General features: G+C 42.9%; 1 protein-coding gene across 1 annotated transcript in view; it reads right to left on the bottom strand.

Annotated features, from left to right (window-relative positions):
- Positions 1-25805, bottom strand: part of pacrg (PARK2 co-regulated) — a 219649-nt gene that overhangs the window by 88940 nt on the left and 104904 nt on the right. Inside the window, exon 4 of the mRNA XM_063007556.1 lies at positions 17391-17540. Within this exon, the coding sequence (XP_062863626.1) occupies positions 17391-17540 (150 nt within the window). The remainder of the gene's footprint in view (positions 1-17390; positions 17541-25805) is intronic.

Here is a 25805-nt window from a genome sequence, read left to right as displayed (position 1 = left end):
TGGCAACTGCACATGGTGTGGGGAAGGGGGTGTGATAGGTAAGGCCCTTCTTAATTAGGAGAGATACAACTGGGTAAATATAATCAAAATAAAAGTAGTATTCAGTACTGTAAATGCTGCCCACCTGCAGAGCTAGTGAATATGGGTAAATATTTGTAGGTGGAACCTGAAGTTCAGAATGTGTGCATACATATTCCATATATTCATATAGTTGTTTCCAAAAAGACAGTTGGTAAAATGCAATAACACAAGAATCGCTGATTTGTTCATTATCTTGAACCTCTAATTAACTGACAAAATTGCAAGAAAATAGTTTAGGAATTAAGGACACTAATGGTTGTAGTTTTGCAAGTGGAATTTTTGTCCATGTTTGCCTGATACAGGACTTCAGCTGCTAGAGAGTCCATGGTCGCCATTGTCTGATTTTCCGCTTCATGATGGACCATACATTTTAATAGGGTCTCTCTCTTAAATTCACATTTTCATTTTCGGCATTTAGCAGATGCTTTTATCCAAAGCAACTTACAGTACTGTGACAGTATATTGTCTGAGCAAATGAGGGTTAAGGGCCATGCTCAAGGGCCCAACAGCTGCAACCTGGCAGTGGTGCGGCTTGAACTGGCAACCTTCTGGGGTTGATTACCTCGACATCAACACCAGCAAGACAAAAGAGCTGGTGGTGGACTTTCGAAGGACTAAACCACATCCACTGAAACCGGTGAGCATCCAGGGACGGAATATCGAGATCATTAACTCTTATAGGTACCTGGGTGTTCGCCTTAACAATAAACTGGACTGGTCGGACAATACACAGGCCTTGTACAAGAAGGGCCAAAGCAGACTCTATTTGTTGAGGAGGCTCCGTTCTTTTGGAATTCAGGGGGCCCTTTTCAACTCTTTTTATGACTCGGTGGTGGCATCAGCCATTTTCTATGATGTTATCTGCTGGGGTAGCAGCATGACAACAGCAGACAGGAAGAAACTGGACAAACTGATCAGAACGGCGGGTTCTGTCCTGGGCTGCACCCTGGACTCAGTGGAGGCAGTGGGGGAGAGAAGGATGATGGCCAAGCTTTCATCCTTAATGGAGAACACCGATCACGCACTGCATGAGACTGTGGCAGCACTGGGCAGCTCCTTTAGCGACAGGTGGTACGCACGCTGAGACGCTAGCCTAGTTGTTTGTTTGTAGCCTTTAGCTAAATAACTTTTTATATACGTATGTTTTAAACATATAATTTATACGTTAATCTTCCGTGTGTTGTTGATTTAGTTTTATTTTGTTTATCGTAAAAAAGCGCTTGTGTTTACTAACGTAAATTCGTGCTGTGTTGGAAACTAGGAAACTTCTGCTACCGGCATCCGAACGAAGCCGGTTTTGTTTGTTTTTGTACTTCAGCGCATAAACATCATAATTATCCAGAATTAAAACCGTTTTCGGTCCGCACGAAGCGCGTTTGTGTTTGGTTGTGTTCTGTATTTCAGCTCTTAAAACACCTCTGTTTTGTGGGGAGTTATAACCGTTTCTGTTCGTAGGAAGCGCGTTTATTTGTTTTGTACACCAGTGCATAACACCGTTTTCCTTTAGAATTACAGCCGCTTTTGTCCGAACGAAGCGCATTTGTGTTGCTTTGGTTGGTGGTTTTTGTATTCCAGCTCATCATCGCCTGTTTCATCCGGAATTAAAGCCGTTCTTCTGTGACTACCAGCAGAAGCGCCGGTGAATCCAACATAAACATCATCTCCAACTCATCTTGTAAAGCTAAGTACATTTCTTTGTTACTATGGCCCCAGCAGGAGCATTATATCCATGTTCTGAGTGTAATATGTTCAGTTATTCCTTCTCCGTGTTTAGTGATAACTTTACATGTGATAAGTGTAGATTAGTGGTTAGTCTAACGGAGAAGATCTCAGTGTTAGAAGGGCGCATTCGGGCGTTAGAACAGACTACTACTAGTGAGGGCTTAGATTCAGCTGTAGCAGTCCCGAATGCCAGCAGTTCAGGTACAGAACCCCAGACTCCGGCATTAGAGCCCTCACAGCGGGGCGACTGGGTGACGTCTCGGCGACATAGTCGTAGGGAAAAGCACCGACCATCTCAGTTGCACGTGTCCAACAGGTTTTCCCCACTCAGTGAGCCACCCGCTGAGCAGCCTGTTAATGTAAGTGCTCTGGTTATAGGAGATTCTCAGCTCCGACACGTGCGTATTGCAACCCCCATAGAGACACCAGCAACCATAGTCACTTGTATTCCGGGGGCCAGGGCGCCTGACATCAGAGCAAACCTGAAAGTGCTGGCTAATGCTAATCGTAGATTTTCGAAGATTGTTATCCACGTCGGCACTAATGATGTTCGTTTACGGCAGTCTGAGGTTACTAAGAGTAATGTTAAAGAGGTGTGTGAGTTAGCTAGGTCGATGTCTGAGGCAGTAGTGTGCTCTGGCCCCTTACCGATTCGACCCAGTGGCGAAACCTACAGCAGGTTGTTGTCGCTGAACCGCTGGATGTCTAAATGGTGCTCAGAAAACTGCATCGATTTTGTAGATAACTGGTCCACCTTTGAGGGAAGGCCTGGTCTTTTGAAGCGGGATGGTGTCCACCCCACGTGGGAGGGTGCTGCTCGCATTTCTTGCAGCATAGGTGACAGGCTTTACCACCGCGTTAGTGTAGCGGCAGATAGTGTTAAATGACTATCCAGAGCCAAGACCAGGCAGCAGACTAACAGGCCTAACCGACTGTCTGCGAGTCGCCATCGGACGTCACCCGGAATCCTTAGGTCACAAACCATTGAGACTGTGTCTGTTTACCGTGGCAGGTGTAAGCCAAAACAAAATCAAAAAGTATGTCATAATAACTTAATTAAAATTAATCTAAATGAGCATCATGAAAACCCTAGTAAAGTTAAACTAAAGTTAGGACTTCTAAACATCAGGTCACTTGCATGCAAAACAGTAATTGTAAATGAAATAATTACAGATAATTGTCTTAGTGCCCTGTGTTTAACCGAGACCTGGGCTAGACCTGATGAGTATCTAGGTTTAAATGAAGCATCTCCTCCGGGTTACAGTTATGAACATAAGCCACGTCTTAGCGGTCGTGGTGGAGGAATAGCCGCAATTTATGATAAAGACATAGGTCTTACTGTAAAATCAACTCCCATAACAAACTCGTTTGAAGTTCTTATCTCTGACATAACCAATAAATGTTCATCTGATAAAAATAGTATGTTTAAACTGGTTACTGTTTATCGACCCCCTGGTCCTTACTCAGAATTTCTTAACGAATTTGCCGATTTTCTTTCTAAATTAGTCTTATCAACTAAGAAAGCTCTAATTGTTGGTGACTTTAATATTCATTATGAGGATAAGTGTAATCCACTCAAAATTGCGTTTGATTCTATTTTAGAATCCTTAGGCATCACCCAAAATGTAACAGGACCCACTCACCGCTGTAAACATACCTTAGATTTAATACTTACTTATGGTATAAACATAGACAACCTGGAAATTATACCACAGAATGACTTAATCTCTGATCACTCCCTACTAATATATGAAGTGTCCCTGTCCAATAATATACAGCAACCAAATCGTTTTAAATGTAAGCGCACTATTACATCTGCAACTGCAGCAGCGTTCATAAACTGCCTACCAGAATTACCAAATATATCAGCATCAGAACCTAAAGAACTAGATCAGGCAACTCAAAACCTAGAGACCGTACTGCGCACAACCTTAGATAACGTAGCCCCACTCAAAACTAAACTGATTAGGGAGAAAAAACTTGCTCCATGGTACAATGACCACACATGCGCACTTAAACAAGCAGCACGGAAATTAGAACGTAAGTGGCGTCACACTACACTGGAGGTGTATAAGATTGCTTGGAAAGATGCTCTAACTGAGTATAAACATGCACTTATAAAAGCTAAATCTGTATATTATTCATCCCTAATAGAGAAAAATAAAAACAATCCTAGATTCCTTTTTGAGACAGTGTCCAAATTAACTAAAAACATCAATGAAACTGAATCTAATATACCGCCTGACTGTACCAGTGATGATTTTTTAAAATTCTTTAATGACAAGATAGAAAAAATACGACTTCAGAGTCAGAGTGTGTCACTTGCCAATGTTAAGTATGGACTCACTCCGAGCAGCATTGGTGATAATAGTAACGAGTTAATCCAACTAAATTCCTTTAATCCAATCTCCCAAAATGAACTAACTGTGTTGATTAAATCATCGAAGTCATCATCGTGTATACTCGATCCTGTTCCAACTCGTTTACTTAAAGATTTACTCCCAGCTATTGTAGAGCCCCTGCTCTACACTTTTCTTAAAAAGACATTTTTTTTACATATTCTTACTTTTCTACTTTTTAATATATGTGTAAATATGTGTAAACACTTTGTATTGTTTTTATTTTTATATTCTTGAAAGTTGTTGTAACACTGCAAATTCCCCCCCCATGGGATAATAAAAGGCTATCTTATCTTATGATTATTGAAACCACTAGGCTGCCCTAAATCCCAGTATATGCCCAATATAATGATTGTTAGGTAAATAGGCATTGACATGCTCACTTTGGGGGGTTGTCTTAATGTTTTTGCTCACTAGTGTGGTAGTTTGAGTGATGATGTGCACAGTGTCTCTCACTGTCATTTAAGGTCACAACTGCACTGTGAATTCAGTGTGTGATTGCTGTGTTCCTGTGTGAACTGAGGCCAGAGTGAATGCTACACCATGACATGAAATTTCCTGATGAATCAATTACAGCCTGCTGTAATCTCTCTGAAAGCAGAATTAATTATGAGCACTAATGAATTACCCCATTATGACAATTACAATAGCTTTCAATTGCTTGGAGAGAGAGCGGGAGGGGAAGAGAAACACAGACAGGAAGGTCAAGTGGTTCGACTACGAGAAGCAAAATGGAAATATGAAGAGCAAAATGGAATTAGAGTCAAAGAGGATTAAGACATCATGCCCCAAAAGCCTACCATATTTACATATTTGTCCCAGATAACTACCAAACACGCAGTAAGAAGTCTGAAACCTTTTTTACATAGTGTATGTAATGTTGGAAGAAACTGTTGTGTTATTAACTGCCTCGCCAGCCGTTCCCATAAGACCAGACAAGAGAAACAGTCATTTGGTTTTAAAGCAATTTGAGTGATGAATTAAAAACTAAAAACCTCAAGACAACTGAGTGTCTAATTAATTTACAGTGCCTTGCAAAAGTATTCAGCCCCCTTGAACTTTTCAACCTTTTGCCACATTTCAGGCTTCAAACATAACGATATGAAATTGTAATTTTTTGTGAAGAATCAACAACAAGTGGGACACAATCGTGAAGTGGAACGAAATTTATTGGATATTTTAAACTTTTTTTAGAAATAAAAAACTAAAAAGTGGGGCGTGCAATATTATTCAGCCCCTTTACTTTCAGTGCAGCAAACTCACTCCAGAAGTTCAGTGAGGATCTCTGAATGATCCAATGTTGACCTAAATGACTGATTATGATAAATAGAATCCACCTGTGTGTAATCAAGTCTCCGTATAAATGCACCTGCTCTGTGACAGTCTCAGAGTTCTGTTTAAAGCGCAGAGAGCATCATGAAGACCAAGGAACACACCAGGCAGGTCCGAGATACTGTTGTGGAGAAGTTTAAAGCCGGATTTGGATACAAAAAGATTTCCCAAGCTTTAAACATCTCAAGGAGCACTGTGCAAGCGATCATATTGGAATGGAAGGAGTATCAGACCACTGCAAATCTACCAAGACCCGGCCGTCCCTCTAAACTTTCAGCTCAAACAAGGAGAAGACTGATCAGAGATGCAGCCAAGAGGCCCATGATCACTCTGAATGAACTGCAGAGATCTACAGCTGAGGTGGGAGACTCTGTCCATAGGACACAATCAGTCGTACACTGCACAAATCTGGCCTTTATGGAAGAGTGGCAAGAAGAAAGCCATTTCTCAAAGATATCTATAAAAAGTCACCTGGGAGACACACCAAACATGTGGAAGAAGGTGCTCTGGTCAGATGAAACCAAAATCGAACTTTTTGGCCACAATGCAAAACGTTATGTTTGGCGTAAAAGCAACACAGCTCATCACCCTGAACACACCATCCCCACTGTCAAACATGGTGGTGGCAGCATCATGGTTTGGGCCTGCTTTTCTTCAGCAGGGACAGGGAAGATGGTTAAAATTGATGGGAAGATGGATGGAGCCAAATACAGGACCATTCTGGAAGAAAACCTGTTGCAGTCTGCAAAAGACCTGAGACTGGGACGGAGATTTATCTTCCAACAAGACAATGATCCAAAACATAAAGCAAAATCTACAATGGAATGGTTCACAAATAAACGTATCCAGGTGTTAGAATGGCCAAGTCAAAGTCCAGACCTGAATCCCATCGAGAATCTGTGGAAAGAGCTGAAAACTGCTGTTCACAAACGCTCTCCATCCAACCTCACTGAGCTCGAGCTGTTTTGCAAGGAAGAATGGGCAAAAATTTCTGTCTCTCGATGTGCAAAACTGATAGAGACATACCCCAAGCGACTTGCAGCTGTAATCGCAGCAAAAGGTGGCGCTACAAAGTATTAACGCAAGGGGGCTGAATAATATTGCACGCCCCACTTTTCAGTTTTTTATTTCTAAAAAAAGTTTAAAATATCCAATAAATTTCGTTCCACTTCACGATTGTGTCCCACTTGTTGTTGATTCTTCACAAAAAATTAAAATTTCATATTGTTATGTTTGAAGCCTGAAATGTGGCAAAAGGTTGAAAAGTTCAAGGGGGCTGAATACTTTTGCAAGGCACTGTAAATACATAATGTGGGCACTCTGATGGAGCAGTGGTTCACTAGTTCAAATCTTAGCTGTGCTATCAACAAGCCAGGCACCTATACAAACATGGTTGGCTGTATCTGTAGGAGAGGGTGTGGGGCATCTGTGTAAGTTTGATATTTAAACTGAAGGTGCTACTCAGCTGGAAACTAAGAAATGCCTGCTCACAAGGTATAAGCACACATCAATCCTAACCAAGTCCAAGTAAAACAAATAAGTGCTGGCTATAGAGCATGTGTGTGTGTGGTTGTGTGTGTGTGTGTGTGTGTGTGTGTGTGTGTGTGTGTGTGTGTGTGTGTGAGAAAGAGACAGAAAGAATGAGGGCTTAATGTACAAAGGCGAAAAAATGCGACAAACTGCTGTTTTGAGTGGCCACCATTTGCGCTTAAAATGTGCACTGGAACTGAAGGACCAATCTGCCTAAAGCAAAGGCATGAAAATCCATAATACATCATCATGTTACATGGCAAAAACATGGTCAATAGATGGCAGGAAAAAGAGGGACCTGACCTGACAACCACTTCCAGCAACACCTGTTGTGGTTGTTAACAACTGGAAGAAATTATGCATTAAACTTCCTGCCAGTAATTGGACAAACAATAATAAATCAAATAGAATATGTATTAGGGAATGTGTGTGTGTGTGTGTGTGTGTGTGTGTGTGTGTGTGTGTGTGTGTGTGTGTGTGTGTGTGTGTGTGTGTGTGTGTGTGCGTGTGCGTGCTTGTGAGTTTTCATCACTGTTGGCAACATTCCTTCCACATAGATAAGCCAGTGATAGCTCAGTGGTTAAGGTACTGGACTAGTAAACAGAAGGTTGCCGGTTCAAGCCCCGCCACCACCAAGTTGCCACTGTTGGGTCCCTGAGCAAGGCCCTTAACCCTCAATTGCTCATTGTGTAAGTCGCTTTGGATAAAAGCGTCTGCTAAATGCTGAAAATGTAAATGTAAATGTAAATGTAGATAAGGAAGGTTGTATTAGGTGCCTCTTACCTTAGCTGATTGAGATCAATGAAAAGGGGACAGCACAAAAACAGGAAAGCACACACACACACACATACAACACTGTACCCGTGAGCCATGTGCAGTATGTGTATGCAGATGAATGTCCCCTGATAGATGAGACCCAGCAGACTACATGTTTGTGTGTGAGGCTCATTACTATAGTTAACTAAATCTAAAAGTAAATTTTATTTAACTAAATATTAAATACTACAATTAGATCAAACTTAATTCATGCACAGTGGGCTACCAAAAGTCAGACTAGTAAAAAAGCTTCTGTTTTACCTTTATCTTTAATACATACACAGATCAGCCATAACATTAAAACCATCTCCTTGTTTCTACACTCACCATCCATTTTATCAGCTCCACTTACCATATAGAAGCACTTTGTAGTTCTACAAGTTACTGACTGTAGTCCATCTGTCTCTCTACATACTTTTTTAACCTCCTTTTACTCTGTTCTTCAATGGTCAGGACCCTCACAGGACCACTACAGAGCAGGTATTATTTGGGTGGTGGGTCATTCTCAGCACAGCAGTTACACTAACATGATGGTGGTGTGTTAGTGTGTGTTGTGTTAAGCAGCGCAGGGTAGCAGCCTGTGACCACTGATGAAGGTCTAGAAGATGACCAACTCAAACAGCAGCAATAGATGAGCGATCGTCTCTGACTTTACATCTACAAGGTGGACCAACCAGGTAGGAGTGTCTAAAAGAGTGGACAGTGAGTGGACACGGTATTTAAAAACTCCAGCAGCGCTGCTGTGTCTTATCCACTCATACAAGCACAACACACAATAACACACCACCACCATGTCATTGTCACTGCAGTGCTGAGAATGACCCACCACTCAAATAATACCTGCCCTGTGGTGGTCCTGTGGGGGGGTCCTGACCACTGAAGAACAGAAAAAAGCAGGTTAAAAAAGTATATAGAGAAACAGATGGACTACAGTCAGTAATTGTAGAACTACAAAGTGCTTCTGTATGATAAGTGGAGCTGATAACATGGACAGTGAGTGTAGAAACAAGGAGATTGTTTTAATGTTATGGCTGATCAGTGTATGTATTCAATTAAAAGAAAGAATATAATTAGTGTAACAATTTGAGTGAAAAACTGAATCATTAGAAGAATTTTTCTGAATTTAGAGTATTTGGCACTACTCAACAGAAAGTAAGCATATTTGTAAAATTGACAAATTTATTTGTACAAAAGGTCAGATTTCCTTACATCATGTCCTTTTCACTGAAGTGCATGCTAATGCAACAACCTGACACTAAATTTCAGTAGATAGTTAAAATTAATACATTTGCAGCCATTATTTACATAATTTAAATCTGAATGCGCTGTAGGTTTTAGTAGAAAGTATAACGAGGTCTGTAGTAGCTGGTGAACGTGCCCCGGGTTCCCAGCGAAACAGATCTTACAGAGCTCAGAAAACAAGGCCTTAAGTGGTAGGTGGCTCATTAGGGCTGATCACCCGCAGCTGTGGGGCTGGCTATTTAAGCCAGCTCCGTGCAGCAGCGGGTGTCGCACCTTTTGTTTGTTTTCGCTCTCTGGTGGCAGCTCATCCACGCTCATTTTTGTAGCCTTAGGTGGTATCCCCTGGTGGCATAAGGCCATCCGGGTGTGTAGACCGTAAGGTCGAGGTAGTCAGTGTTCCTCTCTCCTCTCTTAGAAATAGCGTGGTGCGACGCCGTGCAGTCCTCGTACTGCTGTTTGTTTGACTCTATTAGCATTTAGCATTAGCGGTTGCATGTACGCCGTGATACGGCGCTGGTTCAGTGCTCCGCTGTATTGCACTTATTGAAACTATTCACTGGATTCCACAACCGCTGGGTGGCGACTCCGTAAGGCACTCGGTTGGAGCGCCAGCAACCCCGGTTCGAATCCGCATGTTTGAGCTTGCCTAACTGAACTTACTTGTTTTTCTCTTTTTCAGATCGGGGTGTTTCAGCTACTGCGACCGTAAGCTGATCGCTCGCTGATCGATACCTACGTTAGCCGACCGCTGCGCTGGGGCTAGTCGTCGCCGGAGGTTTTCTCCCGCACCTGCTCACCGTAGCGCTTTCAGCGCTAACGCGCCTTTCGTTACCCGCGCCAGATTGGCGTGGTGTTAACGCTCCCGGCTCTCGCCTTAGAGACCGGGGTTCGCGTCCGCTCTTTTCCTTTTTTTTTCCCTTTTGGCATTTTTGGGTTCGCTGCTTCAGCGGCTTCCGTCGGAGGTTCCGATCGGTTTTTTGGTTTGCCTTTTTATTTTCTGTTTACTTTTCTGTTTGTTATTAATAAACAATTTATAATTAAAAATTTATCTCTGCGTGTGAGTCCTCCCTTCTTCCCACGTGACAGAAAGGTGCGACCAGTTATGGACTCAGCAGAGCCCCAACCACTCGCGGACGTCTTACGCCACCAAGGAGTGGCGTTGGGCAGGCATGAGGTGGCCCTCAATGAGCTGGCTCAACGGGTAGCTGTACTTACCCGGCATCCGCCCACCCCTAATCCCGTAACCCACTCTGGGGAGTCTGGAGTCCGCGACACCCCCACCCCACTGAGCGTTCAAAAGTCGCCTACATCGTCTCCTTGCTTTCCGGGAAAGCTTTAGAATGGGCTACTGCTCTCTGGGAGCAAAACGCCCCCGAATGCTCCTCCGAAAGTGCGTTCAAGGAGGCCCTCAAGGAGACTTTCTTTCACCCTTCGGGGGGCCGTGAGGCAGGTCCACGCCTGCTCGAGCTCACCCAAGGCAGTCGATCGGTGGCCGACTTTGTTGTTGAGTTCCGAACGCTAGCTGCAGAGTGTGGTTGGGGCGAGGGGGTGCTTACCGCCATTTTTCATCGTGGTCTCGCAGGTAAGATTAAGGACGAGCTAGCCACTAGGGACCCACCTACTACTCTTAAGGCTTTTTACACGCTGGCGATATCCGTTGACACTCGCCTTCGCCAGCGTGCGCGAGAACGGAGTACCTGTCCTCCGTTCGTTCGCGCACAAGCCACTCCCACTGCCTCTCCACCCGAACCGGAGCCCGAACCCATGCAACTCGGGTTGTCGAGACCCGAAGCCCGCCCAACATCGGGCTCATCTTCCCGGACCAGACAGCCGTTAAACAACTAGGCCGCTCTCGTGCCAGGGAGACGAGAGAGGGCCCTATTAACATCCCTACTCAGGGCCTGTTCCTATCGGCCCGGTTGTCTTGGGGTTCAGGGTGCACAAACCTTAGGGCTTGTGTAGATTCGGGGGCGGTGGAGAGCTTTATAGACATCAATCTGGTACGCAGGCTGGGGATAGAGGTCCAACCGCTAACCAAGCCGGTCTCGGTCCATGCGGTGGATGGTCGAGCCGTAGCGGGCAGCCCGGTGACCCATCGGACGCAACCCTTGACGTTGCGTCTAGATGACCACAAGGAACGGATCACCTTTCTAGTGACTCACGTTCCTCACCTCCAGGTGGTCTTGGGTCACTCATGGCTGCAAAGACACAACCCCCAGATCGACTGGGCCACCGGCTCGATCTTCATCTGGGGAACATGGTGCCGGGATTCGTGCTTGCTGCTAGCTGACACGAATCCCGACCCGCCAGTACCCAAAATGGAGATTCCGGAGTTGGCTACAGTTCCTCCTGTGTACCACGATTTACGGGAGGTTTTTAGCAAGTCCCGGGCGCAGGACTTGCCCCCCCACAGACCGTTCGATTGCGCCATTAATTTGTTGCCTGGCACTACTCCCCCTAGGGGGCGCCTTTTCTCGCTCTCTGGTCCAGAGAAGGTCGCTATGGAGGAGTATGTGCGCGAGGCCCTTAAACAGGGGTTCATCCGTCCTTCATCCTCCCCAGCTGGGGCAGGGTTCTTTTTTGTGAGCAAGAAGGATGGCACCCTGCGCCCCTGTGTCGACTACCGCGGTCTTAATGCCATAACGATCAAGGATCGGTACCCGCTGCCGCTGATGGCCACGGCTTTCGAAGCCCTTCAGCGAGCGTCTATTTTTACAAAGCTCGACTTACGCAGCGCGTACAATTTGATCCGGATCCGGCAGGGGGATGAATGGAAGACTGCGTTCATTACGCCCACTGGCCACTATGAGTATCTAGTGATGCCATTTGGGTTAATGAATGCCCCCGCAGTCTTCCAGAGATTTATCAATGAGGTCTTGCGGGAGACTCTTGGTAAATTCGTCTATGTATACTTAGACGACATTCTTATCTTTAGTCGGTCCATCGACGAGCACATAGGGCATGTCCGACGAGTTCTCCAGCTCTTGCTCGACAACCATTTGTTTGTCAAGCTGGAGAAGTCTGTCTTTCACTCCCCCACAGTCTCGTTCTTGGGGTTTGTGGTTTCCAAGGGCACCCTGCGCATGGACACGGCTAAAGTATCTGCTGTGGAGAAGTGGCCAACTCCGAGTTCTTTACGCCAACTGCAAAGGTTTTTGGGCTTTGCTAACTTTTTTCGGCGTTTTATTAAGAACTTCAGCTCTGTCGCTGCTCCGTTAACGGCCCTTACAGGGAAGGGCTCTTTCAAGTGGTCGGTGCAGGCCCAACAAGCCTTCGATAGACTGAAATCTCTCTTGACCACTGCACCTGTTTTGCAGTTGCCAGACCCAGAGGAACCCTTCGTTGTCGAAGTAGATGCCTCTGAGGTCGGGGTCGGGGCGGTTCTGTCCCAGAGAGTGGGGCCAGGGAAGAAGCTGCGTCCGTGTGCCTTCTTCTCGCACCGCCTGACTCCAGCCGAGCGGAATTACCCGGTTGGAGACAGGGAACTCTTGGCCATTAAATTGGCATTAGAGGAGTGGCGACACTGGCTCGAGGGGGCCAAACATCCTTTTCTTGTCTGGACGGATCACAAGAATCTGTCGTTCATCCAGCAAGTAAAGAGGATGAACTCTCGTCAGGCCCGGTGGTCCCTATTTTTCGGAAGGTTCCACTTCACACTGTCGTACAGACCGGGATCCAAAAACGTTAAGCCGGATGCCCTGTCTAGACAGTGGGAACCGACTAGGTCGGAGACCGGACCTGATCCCGTGATCCCCTCGACCCAGATAGCGGCCCCAATCACATGGGGCATATCAAAGGTCATTCGGGATGCCCAACGGGCTGAACCCGACCCCGGTGGGGGACCTCCTGACAGACTGTACGTACCTTCATCCGTACGGCGTCAGGTCTTCGAGTGGGCTCATGCTTCCCCGTTTGCGGCGCACCCAGGCGTGACTAAGTCCCTGGTTGTGTTGTGCCGAAGATTTTGGTGGCCGGGGATGGAGAATGAGGTACGCGACTTTGTCCGTGCCTGCTCTGTGTGTGCTCTGAACAAGAGCCCCAGAGAACGCCCGAGGGGCCTTCTTCATCCGTTGCCAATACCTGCTAGACCGTGGTCCCACATCTCCCTGGACTTCGTGACAGGCTTGCCAAAGTCCAGAGGGTTCACGGCGGTATTGGTAATTGTCGACCGGTTTACCAAGTCTTGCCTCTTTATTCCGCTGCCCAAGCTACCATCCGCCATGGGCACTGCGCAGATCATTCTGAATCATGTGGTGAGAGCACATGGGGTCCCGTCAGACATTGTGTCTGATCGGGGTCCACAGTTTGTGAGCCAGTGCTGGCGGGCCTTTTGCCAACTTATGGGCGCTAAGGCCAGCTTATCCTCCGGTTACCACCCGGAGTCGAATGGGCAGTCGGAGAGGCTTATCCAGGATCTGAGCAAGATGCTCAGGTGCCTGACGGCAGGGAATCCGACCACGTGGTCGGATAAGTTGATGTGGGCAGAGTTTGCTCACAACACCCTGCATCATTCGGCGATTGGCATGTCACCGTTTGAAGCTCAGTTCGGGTACCCTCCGCCGCTCTTTCCTGAGCAGGAGCAGCAGGTAGCGGTCCCGTCTGTACAGCTTCATGTCCGTCGCTGCCGCGCCGCCTGGCGCAAAGCTAGGCAGGCACTTGTGGCCACCCAGCGCTCTGTGAAGCGCAAAGCTGACCGCAGGCGGCAGCCGGCTCTTACCTTCCGGCCAGGCCAACGGGTACTTGTTTCAACGAGGGATCTCCCCGTTCGAGGTGTCCCACATAAGCTGGCACCCAAGTACATTGGCCCGTTCAAGGTGGTAAGGCGGATTAACCCGGTGACATATAGGTTGGAGCTTCCTCCCCGCATGAAAGTGCATCCAACCTTCCATGTCTCCCATCTCCGACCATTTATGTGCGGGGGAGTTTTACCCCCTCCCCAACCTCCCGCCCCTCGTATCATCCAGGGTGCCCCTGCCTTCACTGTCCATCAGTTGCTTGATAGCAGGAAGGTTCAGGGTAGCACCCAATACCTGGTGGATTGGGAAGGTTACGGCCCTGAGGAATGGGTACCGGCTCGCCAGATCCTGGACCCTGAACTGATCCGCGAGTTCCGACGGAACCGAGCTGCGGGTCTTGGGACCTCAGGAGCTGTCCCTAGAGGAGGGGGTTCTATAACGAGGTCTGTAGTAGCTGGTGAACGTGCCCCGGGTTCCCAGCGAAACAGATGTTACAGAGCTCAGAAAACAAGGCCTTAAGTGGTAGGTGGCTCATTAGGGCTGATCACCCGCAGCTGTGGGGCTGGCTATTTAAGCCAGCTCCGTGCAGCAGCGGGTGTCGCACTTTTTGTTTGTTTTCGCTCTCTGGTGGCAGCTCGTCCACGCTCATTTTTGTAGCCTTAGGTGGTATCCCCTGGTGGCATAAGGCCATCCGGGTGTGTAGACCGTAAGGTCGAGGTAGTCAGTGTTCCTTTCTCCTCTCTTAGAAATAGCATGGTGCGACGCCGTGCAGTCCTCGTACTGCTGTTTGTTTGACTCTATTAGCATTTAGCATTAGCGGTTGCATGCACGCCGTGATACGGCGCTGGTTCAGTGCTCCGCTGTATTGCACTTATTGAAACTATTCATTGGATTCCACAACCGCTGGGTGGCGACTCCGTAAGGCACTCGGTTGGAGCGCCAGCAACCCCGGTTCGAATCCGCATGTTTGAGCTTGCCTAACTGAACTTACTTGTTTTTCTCTTTTTCAGATCGGCCTGCTTCAGCTACTGCGACCGTAAGCTGATCGCTCGCTGATCGATACCTACGTTAGCCGACCGCTGCGCTGGGGCTAGTCGTCGCCGGAGGTTTTCTCCCGCACCTGCTCACCGTAGCGCTTTCAGCGCTAACGCGCCTTTCGTTACCCGCGCCAGATTGGCGTGGTGTTAACGCTCCCGGCTCTCGCCTTAGAGACCGGGGTTCGCGTCCGCTCTTTTCCTTTTTTTTTCCCTTTTGTCATTTTTGGGTTCGCTGCTTCAGCGGCTTCCGTCGGAGGTTCCGATCGGTTTTTTGGTTTGCCTTTTTATTTTCTCTGTTTACTTTTCTGTTTGTTATTAATAAACAATTTATAATTTAAAATTTATCTCTGCGTGTGAGTCCTCCCTTCTTCCCACGTGACAGAATGCTTCATACTGATTAGCAGTGACAGTGGGAAATATGGCTGAGAATGCTGCTAAGCAATGACGGTCTTTCATAGCAGTAAACTATGGCTAAACTTAAAGTTTCTGACAGGGCAGTGCATGGCATTCTAAAATGCAAAAAACGATCAGGCAGACACATTTGGAGGAGGAAAATACAAAGCTTTGCTTACTAAGAGACAGAACAGCTACGTTCGCACAAATACAGAAAAGCTAAATAGTAGTTGTAGTTGTTTTAAAGGACAAGTAGCAGTCTTTAACCACTTCTCAGGAGGGTACACAAAGAAGGTACACAAGGCAACCACTTCTCAGGAGGGTACACAAGGGTACACAAGGAGGGTACACAAGGCAAAGGCTCGGCTAAGTCATGCAAATATTTCACAGCAGATCATTGGGAAAAAATCTATTTATTGATTAATAATATATTGTTTAAGATTCATCACAGTAACTGAAGAGTTTATGTAGGGGTTATTAAGAAGAAAAGACAGAGTGCTCTGCTGGAGCTGAGCACCTGCACAGAATCAACTACACCCTGACAAATGAGAAGTAGAACTTTATTCTATACCTGAGATATTCAGTGGTGTTAGGCTTGCATATTTTACTGCTGAGCCACCTGAGTGCCAAAACAGTGTATTACATTTAAGAAACATATATGGCCAAACACTATCAGGTACACCTATCTGATTTGTACATTTATTCTTTATTTGAAAAGCTACACTCACCATACAGATGCACTTACTCTGTCTCCCTCCTGTACCCCATTTATTAATCAAAAGTGTCCCCCATAGGACCCCCACTGACTCAATGTTATTTGGGTGGTGGGCCATTCTTAGCACTGCAATGACACTAACATAGTATTAACATGGTGTTGTGTTGTAGTTGCTACACTATTATGAGTGTAACAGGCACCGCAGCTAGTGTTGTTGAGATTTTTAAACACCTTACGCCAAGTTCACACTACACGAATTACCGGCTCAGATCGAGTTGTTAAGTAGTTCACACATAGCGATTGAGAGCCGAGTTTCGATCGCCGAGTTGGTCCCGAGCCAGCAAATCTAGCGCAGACCAGTCGGCGAGCAAAAATCAGGGCAATAATCGTGTAGTGTAAACTAGACATTACTGTTAATGCTGGGAGGGAATTAAAGCTCCAACCAAAAAATATAAAACCAACAGCATCCTGTAATCAAAAAGTTTCCACTGACGAAAGACTAGAGGAAGATTAACATTGTGCATAAAAAAAGTAAATAGCTCTCGTCTCTAACTGTGCACTACAACCAGTGCTAACGGGGTGTGTTCCCAATAAAGACACCAGTAAGTTTGAAATGTAATTAGCTGTTTAGTGTCTTGCAGTGCTGATAATAGTCTACCACCTCAATATCATCTGGTCAGTGTGTGTGTGTATAAATTTACATGGCTGTGAAAATGTGATTGTGTATGGTGTTATTTACAGCACTGTTGCATGCAGATCCTTTTTATAAAAGCTGTTGCTGCATTAAATTACAAATTACATTTATCACAGCATAAGAACAAAGACTTGTAAATTCTATTACACACACACACACACGCACACACACATACTGGGGGAAGGAGTTTCAGCTAATATTGTTTATGCATTGTTCTGCTTTCAACTAATACTAATGTAAAAGGACGACCAAAACTGTGAGTAAACAAAAGCTAAATGAGAATTGTGTGTGCACTTACGATTTCATGTCTGCCTTTCATGCATTTATTTGAATTTTTGTGCAATTTCAAAAGTAATAAAACTTTAACCAAAATACACACTTTTAATACATGCCTGTTTAGACTTTTCCTAAGTCTGCTGTACTTTTGTGTGCTGTGCTAAGTTATATGGTAAGCTGTCATTGTGTTATGTTGTACTGTTGTATTGTATTATATGCTTTACCCATGTTAAGCCGTAATATGCTAGTTGTGCTGGATGAGTCTTGTTTGCTTTGCTGGAATTATACCATACTGTGTTGTATAGTGTATTAAGCGTTATTGTGCTGGGTCTTATCATATGATTTGCTAGTGCTGTGATTGTAAGGTGTGATATGTTATCTGTAGTTGTGTAGTGTGTTATGCTGTGTTGTACTTACTGTTCACGTTCTTGAAGATGTTGAGGATGGGGAGAATCTGTCTGTAGTATGGCACCAGAGCTACTCCTACCATCTCACCTGACACCACAAGGTGCTGCAAGACCTTCAGCGTGGTACAGATCACCTGCCTGTTCCTGGTGTTCAGAGCATCTAAACAAGATATAGAGAGGACATTGGTTATAGTCCTAATTTTAGTACTGTTCTAGTATTAACCCATATATTTACTATAGCCTTCATAGTTGTGTACACCTAAATCACTGTGATCTGAGACTAATATTAAGGAAGGTAAGAGATAATCCAGAGAAGCCACCAGTCATTCATGAAGAGTTGCTGTGCAATCTAAAAACAGCTAGAACAACACTTACAGACTTATCAAAAGGGATCCTTGTTACTAGGAAAACTGAAGATTTTTACCTAAACCAAATAGAATGAGCCAAAATTTATTCAAAACACTATATAAAGCAAATTGTTCCTTAATGTAGACAAATGTGGAATGGAAAAATGTGTCTGAATTCTTAATAGTGCCTAAAAATAATTTTACTGTATAATTGCATTTTATAAATTATATTATATTATAAAAGTAACAAATGGTGTCATTAAATTGTTAATTTTGTTTTTCATTTCATTTAATTTTCATCAACTGCTTTATCCTGGTCAGGGTCTCGACGGAAACACTGGAAGCAAGGCAAAAATACCCTGGACAGGGTGCCAATCCATTGCAGAGCTTCGGCTATCCCACCCTCAGACACACCCAACACATCTGGCTGGCTGATAGAAATGCTGAGATGCAAACCTGGATCTCTGCATTGGTGAGCTAGTATAATACACCGCTGTGCCACCCGAGCGCCTTGCAAAACTGTGTCACACGAAAATAATGCAGTTAAATCATTTCACATAATCTGTTAACACTTTTATTAGTCCTGACCAAACTCGGTTAATTTAATCCTCCATCTCATTATTCTGATGAGGGTCATAGTGTTGCATGTTTAAACTAAAGCAAAAATAAATACATTTAAAAAGTGTGCCACTATGTTGACTCACACCCAGTGGAACTGTTTTTTTTTTTTTTTTTAAGTCTTAAGAGAAGAACTTTCTGACAAGGAGGGAAGGATTGAATGTTGGCATAGAAAAACCAAAGTAACCTTGAAAAAAAACAGTAAGCCAAAGGATGCTATTAAGGTCTGATTCATAACTTGGAGTCTAGTGCCAGCTTTCCAACAGCTGGATTGATGGGCAGTTGGCAAAAATAAGTCCGTGGTTTCATACATGCGTTATCCTATTACTGATTTACTTAACGCAAATGCATGAGATGTGATAGGTCACAAGTGATTTACCATGCCAGACTGCCTTACATTAAATCCAGAGTTAAACTCCTAATGTTAGCATGACACAAGAAGCTAAAGTACTGGTGGGTCACATTAACACATTTTTCATTAGATTGTAGATAAGTAGATACAGAATGCCCAATCAACTTCTGTTTTAATTTAAATGGTACAAACACTAGGTGATAGACATCATCATTAAGGTGCTTTATATAAAGCTTCAAATAAATCAGTTGAAAATTGCTTCATTAGGAAGTTTGTTGAACAGAATCAAACTTATGTCAATAGCAGAAAACAGGAGATTATAGAGGAGAGAAGAGAAGTTGGAAAATGTGTGTGTGTGTGTGTGGGGGGGGGGGGGGGGGGGCAAAGGGTTCAGTTTATTATCATAGAAAGGCTGCAGCTCATAACACCTACCATTTTATTATCAGTTTGCATAAAGATCTTAATAAATTTAACATAGAGCAATAATGTTCCAAATGTGTTTAAAATTTTAATAATGATATAATTTCTTTAAAAATAGACTTTGTGTGAGTATGTGCATGTGTGGCTTGCTATTCTCAGGTGGAGAGATAACCCTTGCTCACAGAAATCAGTGTGAGCATGCATTAGCATTTCAGGACCCTCCATTTAGCCCTGCCTGATAAGAGTAATCCTCTCTATATTAAAGCAAACCTGCGCGCACACACACACACACACACACACACACACACACACACATACACACACACGCACACACACACACACACACACACACACACACACACTTTCTCATTTCTAAATAAATTCCTGCATCAAACTGGTGCAGTAATGTGCCTGTGTGTAATCTAGGCAAGATGAAAGTAAAGAACAGAACATTAGTAGTGCTTTTTTATACTCCACTTTAAATTATCCTTTTGTTTTACTAGAAAACATTTAATTTTTATCAACCGCTTTTTCCTGGTCAATGTCAAGTGGTTTTGGCCAAAACCCCAAGTTTGCTGTAGCATTAACATTAAATACAACCCAATAAATAATACTACACTTTTTTATGAATTATAACTTTTTTGTTGAAAAACAAAACAAAAATGGCTATGCTATCAGTTTGTACAAATCATATAACTCATAGCAAAAAAGGATGGGCTTTTTTTTTGTAGGCCTGCTTCCTTTCTTTTGAGCGTTTGTTTCTTACGAATCATATACAGTTTGTTCCCACCACTTTTGCTTTTTGACTGATGAGTGGTCTAGACCCAGATTTTTCCAAGACTGCCTTAAATGGTTTGGTTTATTGTTTACTATTAACAAACTAATGACAAAATTTAATTGAATTTAATTTAAATAAAACTGAATCAATGTACTGTATATACTGTGTTTAGGTTCTGGACACCTAGTGTCTTCGTATCCATGATAAGTATCATATTTTTATATGTGAAGTGGTATAATAAGTGTGGGGTGTGGGTCCTGATGTATGGTCACCTAATAATAAAAATTATAACAATGAAGTGCCAATAAAAATGGCCATAAAACCTCATTACCTTATAAATGCATCAATGTAATTAATGTCTTAATTTGACATTTACTTCTCCAATTAAGTAAAGCATGCAAAGCTTGGCAATTATCTATAAATCATTTGACTGAAATATGTGTGGTGGGGCAAGATAACACTTACTACAACTGCTGTTTCACATTTCTTAAATGGATTCAAACAAAAAGCTTAAAAAGTTCAAGAAGCCCTGATATGGTTATTATGTTCATTACAATTTCTCATAGTAAAATACAACCCCAAATGAGAAAAAGTTGGGACAGTATGGAAAATGAAAAAAAACACACACAAAAAAACAATGTTCCTTACATTTACTTTGACTTTTATTTGATTTCAGATAGAATTAACCTGAGATAATTCATGTTTTATCTGCTCAACTTAATTTCATTTGTTAATAAACATCCATTACTGCATTTCATGCCTGCAACACATTCCAAAAAGTTGGGACGAGGGAAATTTAGGGCTAGTAATGAGGTGAAAAAACTAAATAATGATGTGATTCCAAACAGGTGATGTTGACAGGTGATTGTAATCATGGTTTGGTACAGAAGCAGCATCCAGGAAAGGCTGAATCTTTGATGAGCAAAGATGATCAGAGGATCTCCAGTTTGTCAACAAATGTGTGAGAAATATATTGAAATGTTTAAAAACAATGTACCTCAGAGAAAGATTGGAAGGAATTTGCATATTTCTTCCTCTACAGTGCATAATATCATTAAACCATTTAAGGAATCAGGAGGAATTTCAGTGCGTCAAGGCCAAAGGCGCAAGCTTAAGTTGACCCCTCAGATGGCACTGCATCAAGAACCGCCACACAACAATAGCTGATATAACCACATGGGCAAGGGATTACTTTGGCAAACCTTTGTCAGGCTCTACAATATGGAGTTACATGCACAAATGCTACTTACAACTTTACTGTGCAAAAAAGAAGCCTTATGTCCAGAAGCGGCGTCGACTTCTCTGGGCTCTGAGGCATCTAGGATAGACCATCACACAGTGGAAACGTGTATTGTGGTCAGATGAATCAACATTCCAGGTCTTTTTTTGTAAATAATGGACTCCGTGTGCTTTGGACCAAAGACAAAAAGGACCATCCAGACTGTTATCAGCAACAAGTCCAAAAGCCCGGGTCTGTCATGGTATGGGGCTGTGTCAGTGCCCTTGGCAAAGGGCATTTACCCTTCAGTGATGGCAGCATGAATGCATTTAAGTCGTCATCTTTTCCAGGGACGTCCATGCATTTGTCAACAAAACAATGCAAAACCACATGCTGCACACATTACAAAGGCATGGCTGTGGAAGAAGAGGGTACAGGTACTGGACTAACCTGCCTGCAGTCCTGACCTGTCCCCAATAGAGAATTTTAAAATGAAAAATGCGACAACAACGACCCCGTACTGTTGCACATCTTAAGACGTGTTTGCAGGAAGAATGGAACAAAATAAAAGCTGAAACACTAAATCGCTTGGTATCCTCGGTGCCAAAACGTCTTTTAAGTGTGGTGAAAAGGAATGGCAACATTACAAAGTGGTAAATGCTTTACTGTCCCAACTTTTTTTGGAATGTGTTGCAGCCCTGATATGCAGGAATGGATGTTTATTAATAAATGAAATGAAGTTGACCAGGCACAGCATGAAATATCTCAGGTTCATCCTGTCTGCAATCACATAAAAAGAAACCCAGAAAAAAAAATATTAATATTAGGCAGGACTACACAGCCCTGTGTACAGGAGTACTGTGACACATTCACCTCATTACCAGTATTAAAATTATCAGCAATTTGAATCCCAGCAGCCCTTCCTTGGTCTGTGCCAACTGTCATAGCCTTCATGTCCTCTGGCATCAATTACTCCTAGCTTCCAATACTCCCTGTTGGTGATTCATGGATGCTCACCATGGTTGCCAGTGAGAACCCCTCACTGTTACAGAGATAGTTTAATCCAATTGTCTGGTCACAATGATTTGGCCCTTATCAAAGTCACTCAGGTCTCAATGCTGCCCAAATCTGCTTCATTCAATGTGTACTACAGGTAACATGTAATGTATCCTGACATGCACAACTGTTACAAAATAAGCCTATTTGAACATTTTCGGGGGGAATTCATAATGCTGTGAATCATAAGTGTATACACACAGTAATGAATCTACACATCTGTATATCCTAAAATGTGTGTTTCTTTATACACTTGGTAGAATGATGTGGGCTATGTGCACACATGAGGACACAAAATAATAAAAGTTTAATAAGTTAGTCTTTACTACAGTCCTCCACTCTAAAAAATAACTTGCTGTCAACCATATTATTGAGGTCATGTTAGACTAATAAGGTCATGTTCTATTTCTTTCTTCTTATCAATCACAGTAAACTCATTAATGTTAGGATGATGACAAATCCAGAGTGCTAGACACACACACACAGCCCTAATCCACCAAATAAGAAACAAGTATACTACATAGTCTGACATATAACCAGAAAAACTGAAAAGGATTACGATGTAATTTTATTTAAAAATAAATTTTAATGTGCTAGCACTCTACCATAAAACCCAGGTTCTAGTCTATGTGGTGTCACCAGTCCGGTGCATGGTCAGCAGTGAAAATAAGGGTCTGGCATTTAAAAACAATATATTGGTATAAGGGTTCCAAGAAAGAATTCCACACATCACCACCAGCCTTAACTGATGACATAATGAAGATGTATTCCACAAATTTAGATCCTACCAATTCCATGACACTACAAAAATCACGACACAATTTACCAACTATCCAGATCCGGTGGTGCCCACTGTAGCCTTAGATCCCTGTTCTTGTCTAATAGAAATGCCATCTGATTGTAGTCCATGTGCCTCAAACTTTAACATTTTACATCCATAAGATCATTTTGACCTATATAACTGCCTCTCACTGGATGTTTTGTTCCCCACAATGTTGTGTAAACACTAGATATGTTCTGGGTGTAAATCTTAGAAAAGCAGATACTTAAACCATCTCATTTTGCACTAATAAGAATGTCAATGTCACTTGTGAAAAAGTATAAAGGCACCTGACTATGAACTTGTTGGACATTCCATTCCAAATCAGTGGCCACTGATATAAAGTTGACCCATTTTCTTTTTACAGTTCCAACAGCCTGTGTCTGTGGAAATTTATGACCATTCAGTAAAAAGCATTTGTTAGGTCTGGCACTGATTTTGGATGAGAAGGCCTCTCAATTAACTCTCAGTCAAAGTTGCAATTAACCTTAAAGGTGTTTAGTGGTGTTAATATCAGGGCGCTAATGCTAGAACATAAAAGGCATTTCCCCAAATTAGTGTTACAAACTTAGAAGCTTATAATTTGTTTGACTGAATTGATTTTATAGGCATGTTAGCAATGAGTGTGGCAAAAACACCAAAATAATCAGTAGAGATGTCCAAATACTTTTGACCAAATAATATTTTTTTGTCAAAAATTTTGTACCTAACACTCTAAATATTGCTAACTAAATACAGCATAACAATAAGTATTCAGTGTTTGCTGTACTGGTCAGTGCTGGTTGATGTGTTGATATATACAGGCACTTGACAGTCACCCTGTCATTAATGTGCTTATATTAAGCTTGCTGGCAGTTGTGCATAAACCTGTAGTTCGGCCACCCCTAACCAAAGCTTACAAAGAGAAGCGTGGATGGCTGGTAAACGGCCACCCTGTTCCTACAAGACTGCAAAGTCAGCAAGGAGGTGGAGGAGTGATGATTTGGGCCGGAATATTGGGAAGTGACGTGGTAGGTCCCTTTAGGGTCTAGTCAAAATGACCTCTGAACGATATGTGAATTTCCTTACTAAGCATTTTTTGCCATGTTTAAAAAGATTTGCAATGCTGCAAAAAACACCATTGACTCCTTAGTTGCTATGGGCAAAAATCATGGTTTGGCCACCATCATCTCATGACCCCAATCCTATTGAGAACCTGTGGAGAATGCTTAAAAGGAAGATCTACGAGAGTGGCCATCAGTATACCTCAAAACAGCAGCTCTGGGAGGCAATACTGGCACCCACACATGAAATACAAGCAGAAACTATACACAGACTTCAATGGATAAGAGAATTGTTAAACTAATTTTGAAGAAGACCTCATTTATGAATAATTAACTTAATCTGGAAATATACATTTTTTTATTTAAGTTGTGTTTATTTTTTGGAAACTACATGACTATCATTATGGCCCATTTAATGTTCTGCAAATGTTCTGCATAATAATGTGGGACTTCCACTTGTAATAACACCCACATTTTAATATAACTGTTGGGGCTAAAAAAAATCCTTGCACACACTGCCTGTTTAGAAAAAAAAATGGCATGTGAATTATCATTTGGAACATGGTGTATACAACACTGCTAATTTATTTCACTCCCGCTAATGTTATTATTATAATTTATCATATTTTTTTCCCAAGCCAATAAGTTGAATAAAAGAATACTGAAGAAGTTAATCTGCTGATTTGATTAAAAGGATTTGAAGCATCATAGCAGTGTATTTGCTCTCGGCAGTGCCTGTCAGGGCTGAATTCAGTACACCCGCTCCATTAAGACTGCATATTCAATATGACTTACTCACAGCACCTTGACTCAAACGCAAACAATAAAATTCTAATTAGCAAAACACAGCACATCATTTTCCCCAGGTGTGACATTTAGCCCACTGGATTGTTCAATAATTCATCTCTCAGGTGGAGGGATAGAGCAGAGCGGAGAAAGGAGAAAGCGAGAGGAGGAAAGAGAGTGGTGAGAAGAGAACAATCTATCAGGGCACGCATCCGGCTGCAAATCTCTCGGAATAAAGTAATCATTAATTCATGTGTCAGCGTGCCGCATATTGAACTCTAAAAGCAAGTGACCTTGGACACCACCGTTTTCTCTAAATGCCAGAGCTGGGTGACATTTAGAGGGTTTTAGTAACTGCTCTAAGTCAAATTCTTGAAAGAAATACATCTGCATTAGTCAACTTGCTAAAAAATGTGTGCCGGACTTCTAACAGACCGAAAATGCTTTTTAAACCAAAGCTGGGCACTGATATTACTTTTGTGTGTACAACGTTATAAACATTATTATATCAATAAATGTATAAAAGAAAATGATATTTCTTAGATGGACAAACAGTCCCCTCTAACCTTGTCTTTCCTAACTGTTACACTATTACTGATATGAGCAATAGCCCAGATTTAGTAAGCAAATATTAACACGTAAGCAGCACTGAATATATAACAGCAAAAGAATAAACAACATAGAGAAAACAGCATGTATTTACTTACACAAAAGTGTTTATTACAATAACATATATTTTATATCAGATACAGTGGATATAAAAAGTCCACACATCCCTCAATCATTAAGACAAAAAAAATTAACAATAAAAATAATGTGGTTGCATAGGTGTAATGTGGCACTTGCTGAAGTAATTCAACAGCTGACCCATGTTAAGAGTCAAGCGTTGTCATTTTTGGCAGGTAGAGAGGGGCACAGAGGCACAGATAATTAATGTGCCAGTCTCTCTTCAGCCTTGTGAGTGTTAATTTGCTCCAGGTGGAAGT

Source organism: Trichomycterus rosablanca, chromosome 13 (assembly GCF_030014385.1).
Source record: "Trichomycterus rosablanca isolate fTriRos1 chromosome 13, fTriRos1.hap1, whole genome shotgun sequence".
NCBI lineage: Eukaryota > Metazoa > Chordata > Actinopteri > Siluriformes > Trichomycteridae > Trichomycterus > Trichomycterus rosablanca.
The sequence above is the reverse complement of the archived record's forward strand: the minus strand, read 5'-3'. Positions and strand labels throughout refer to the sequence as shown.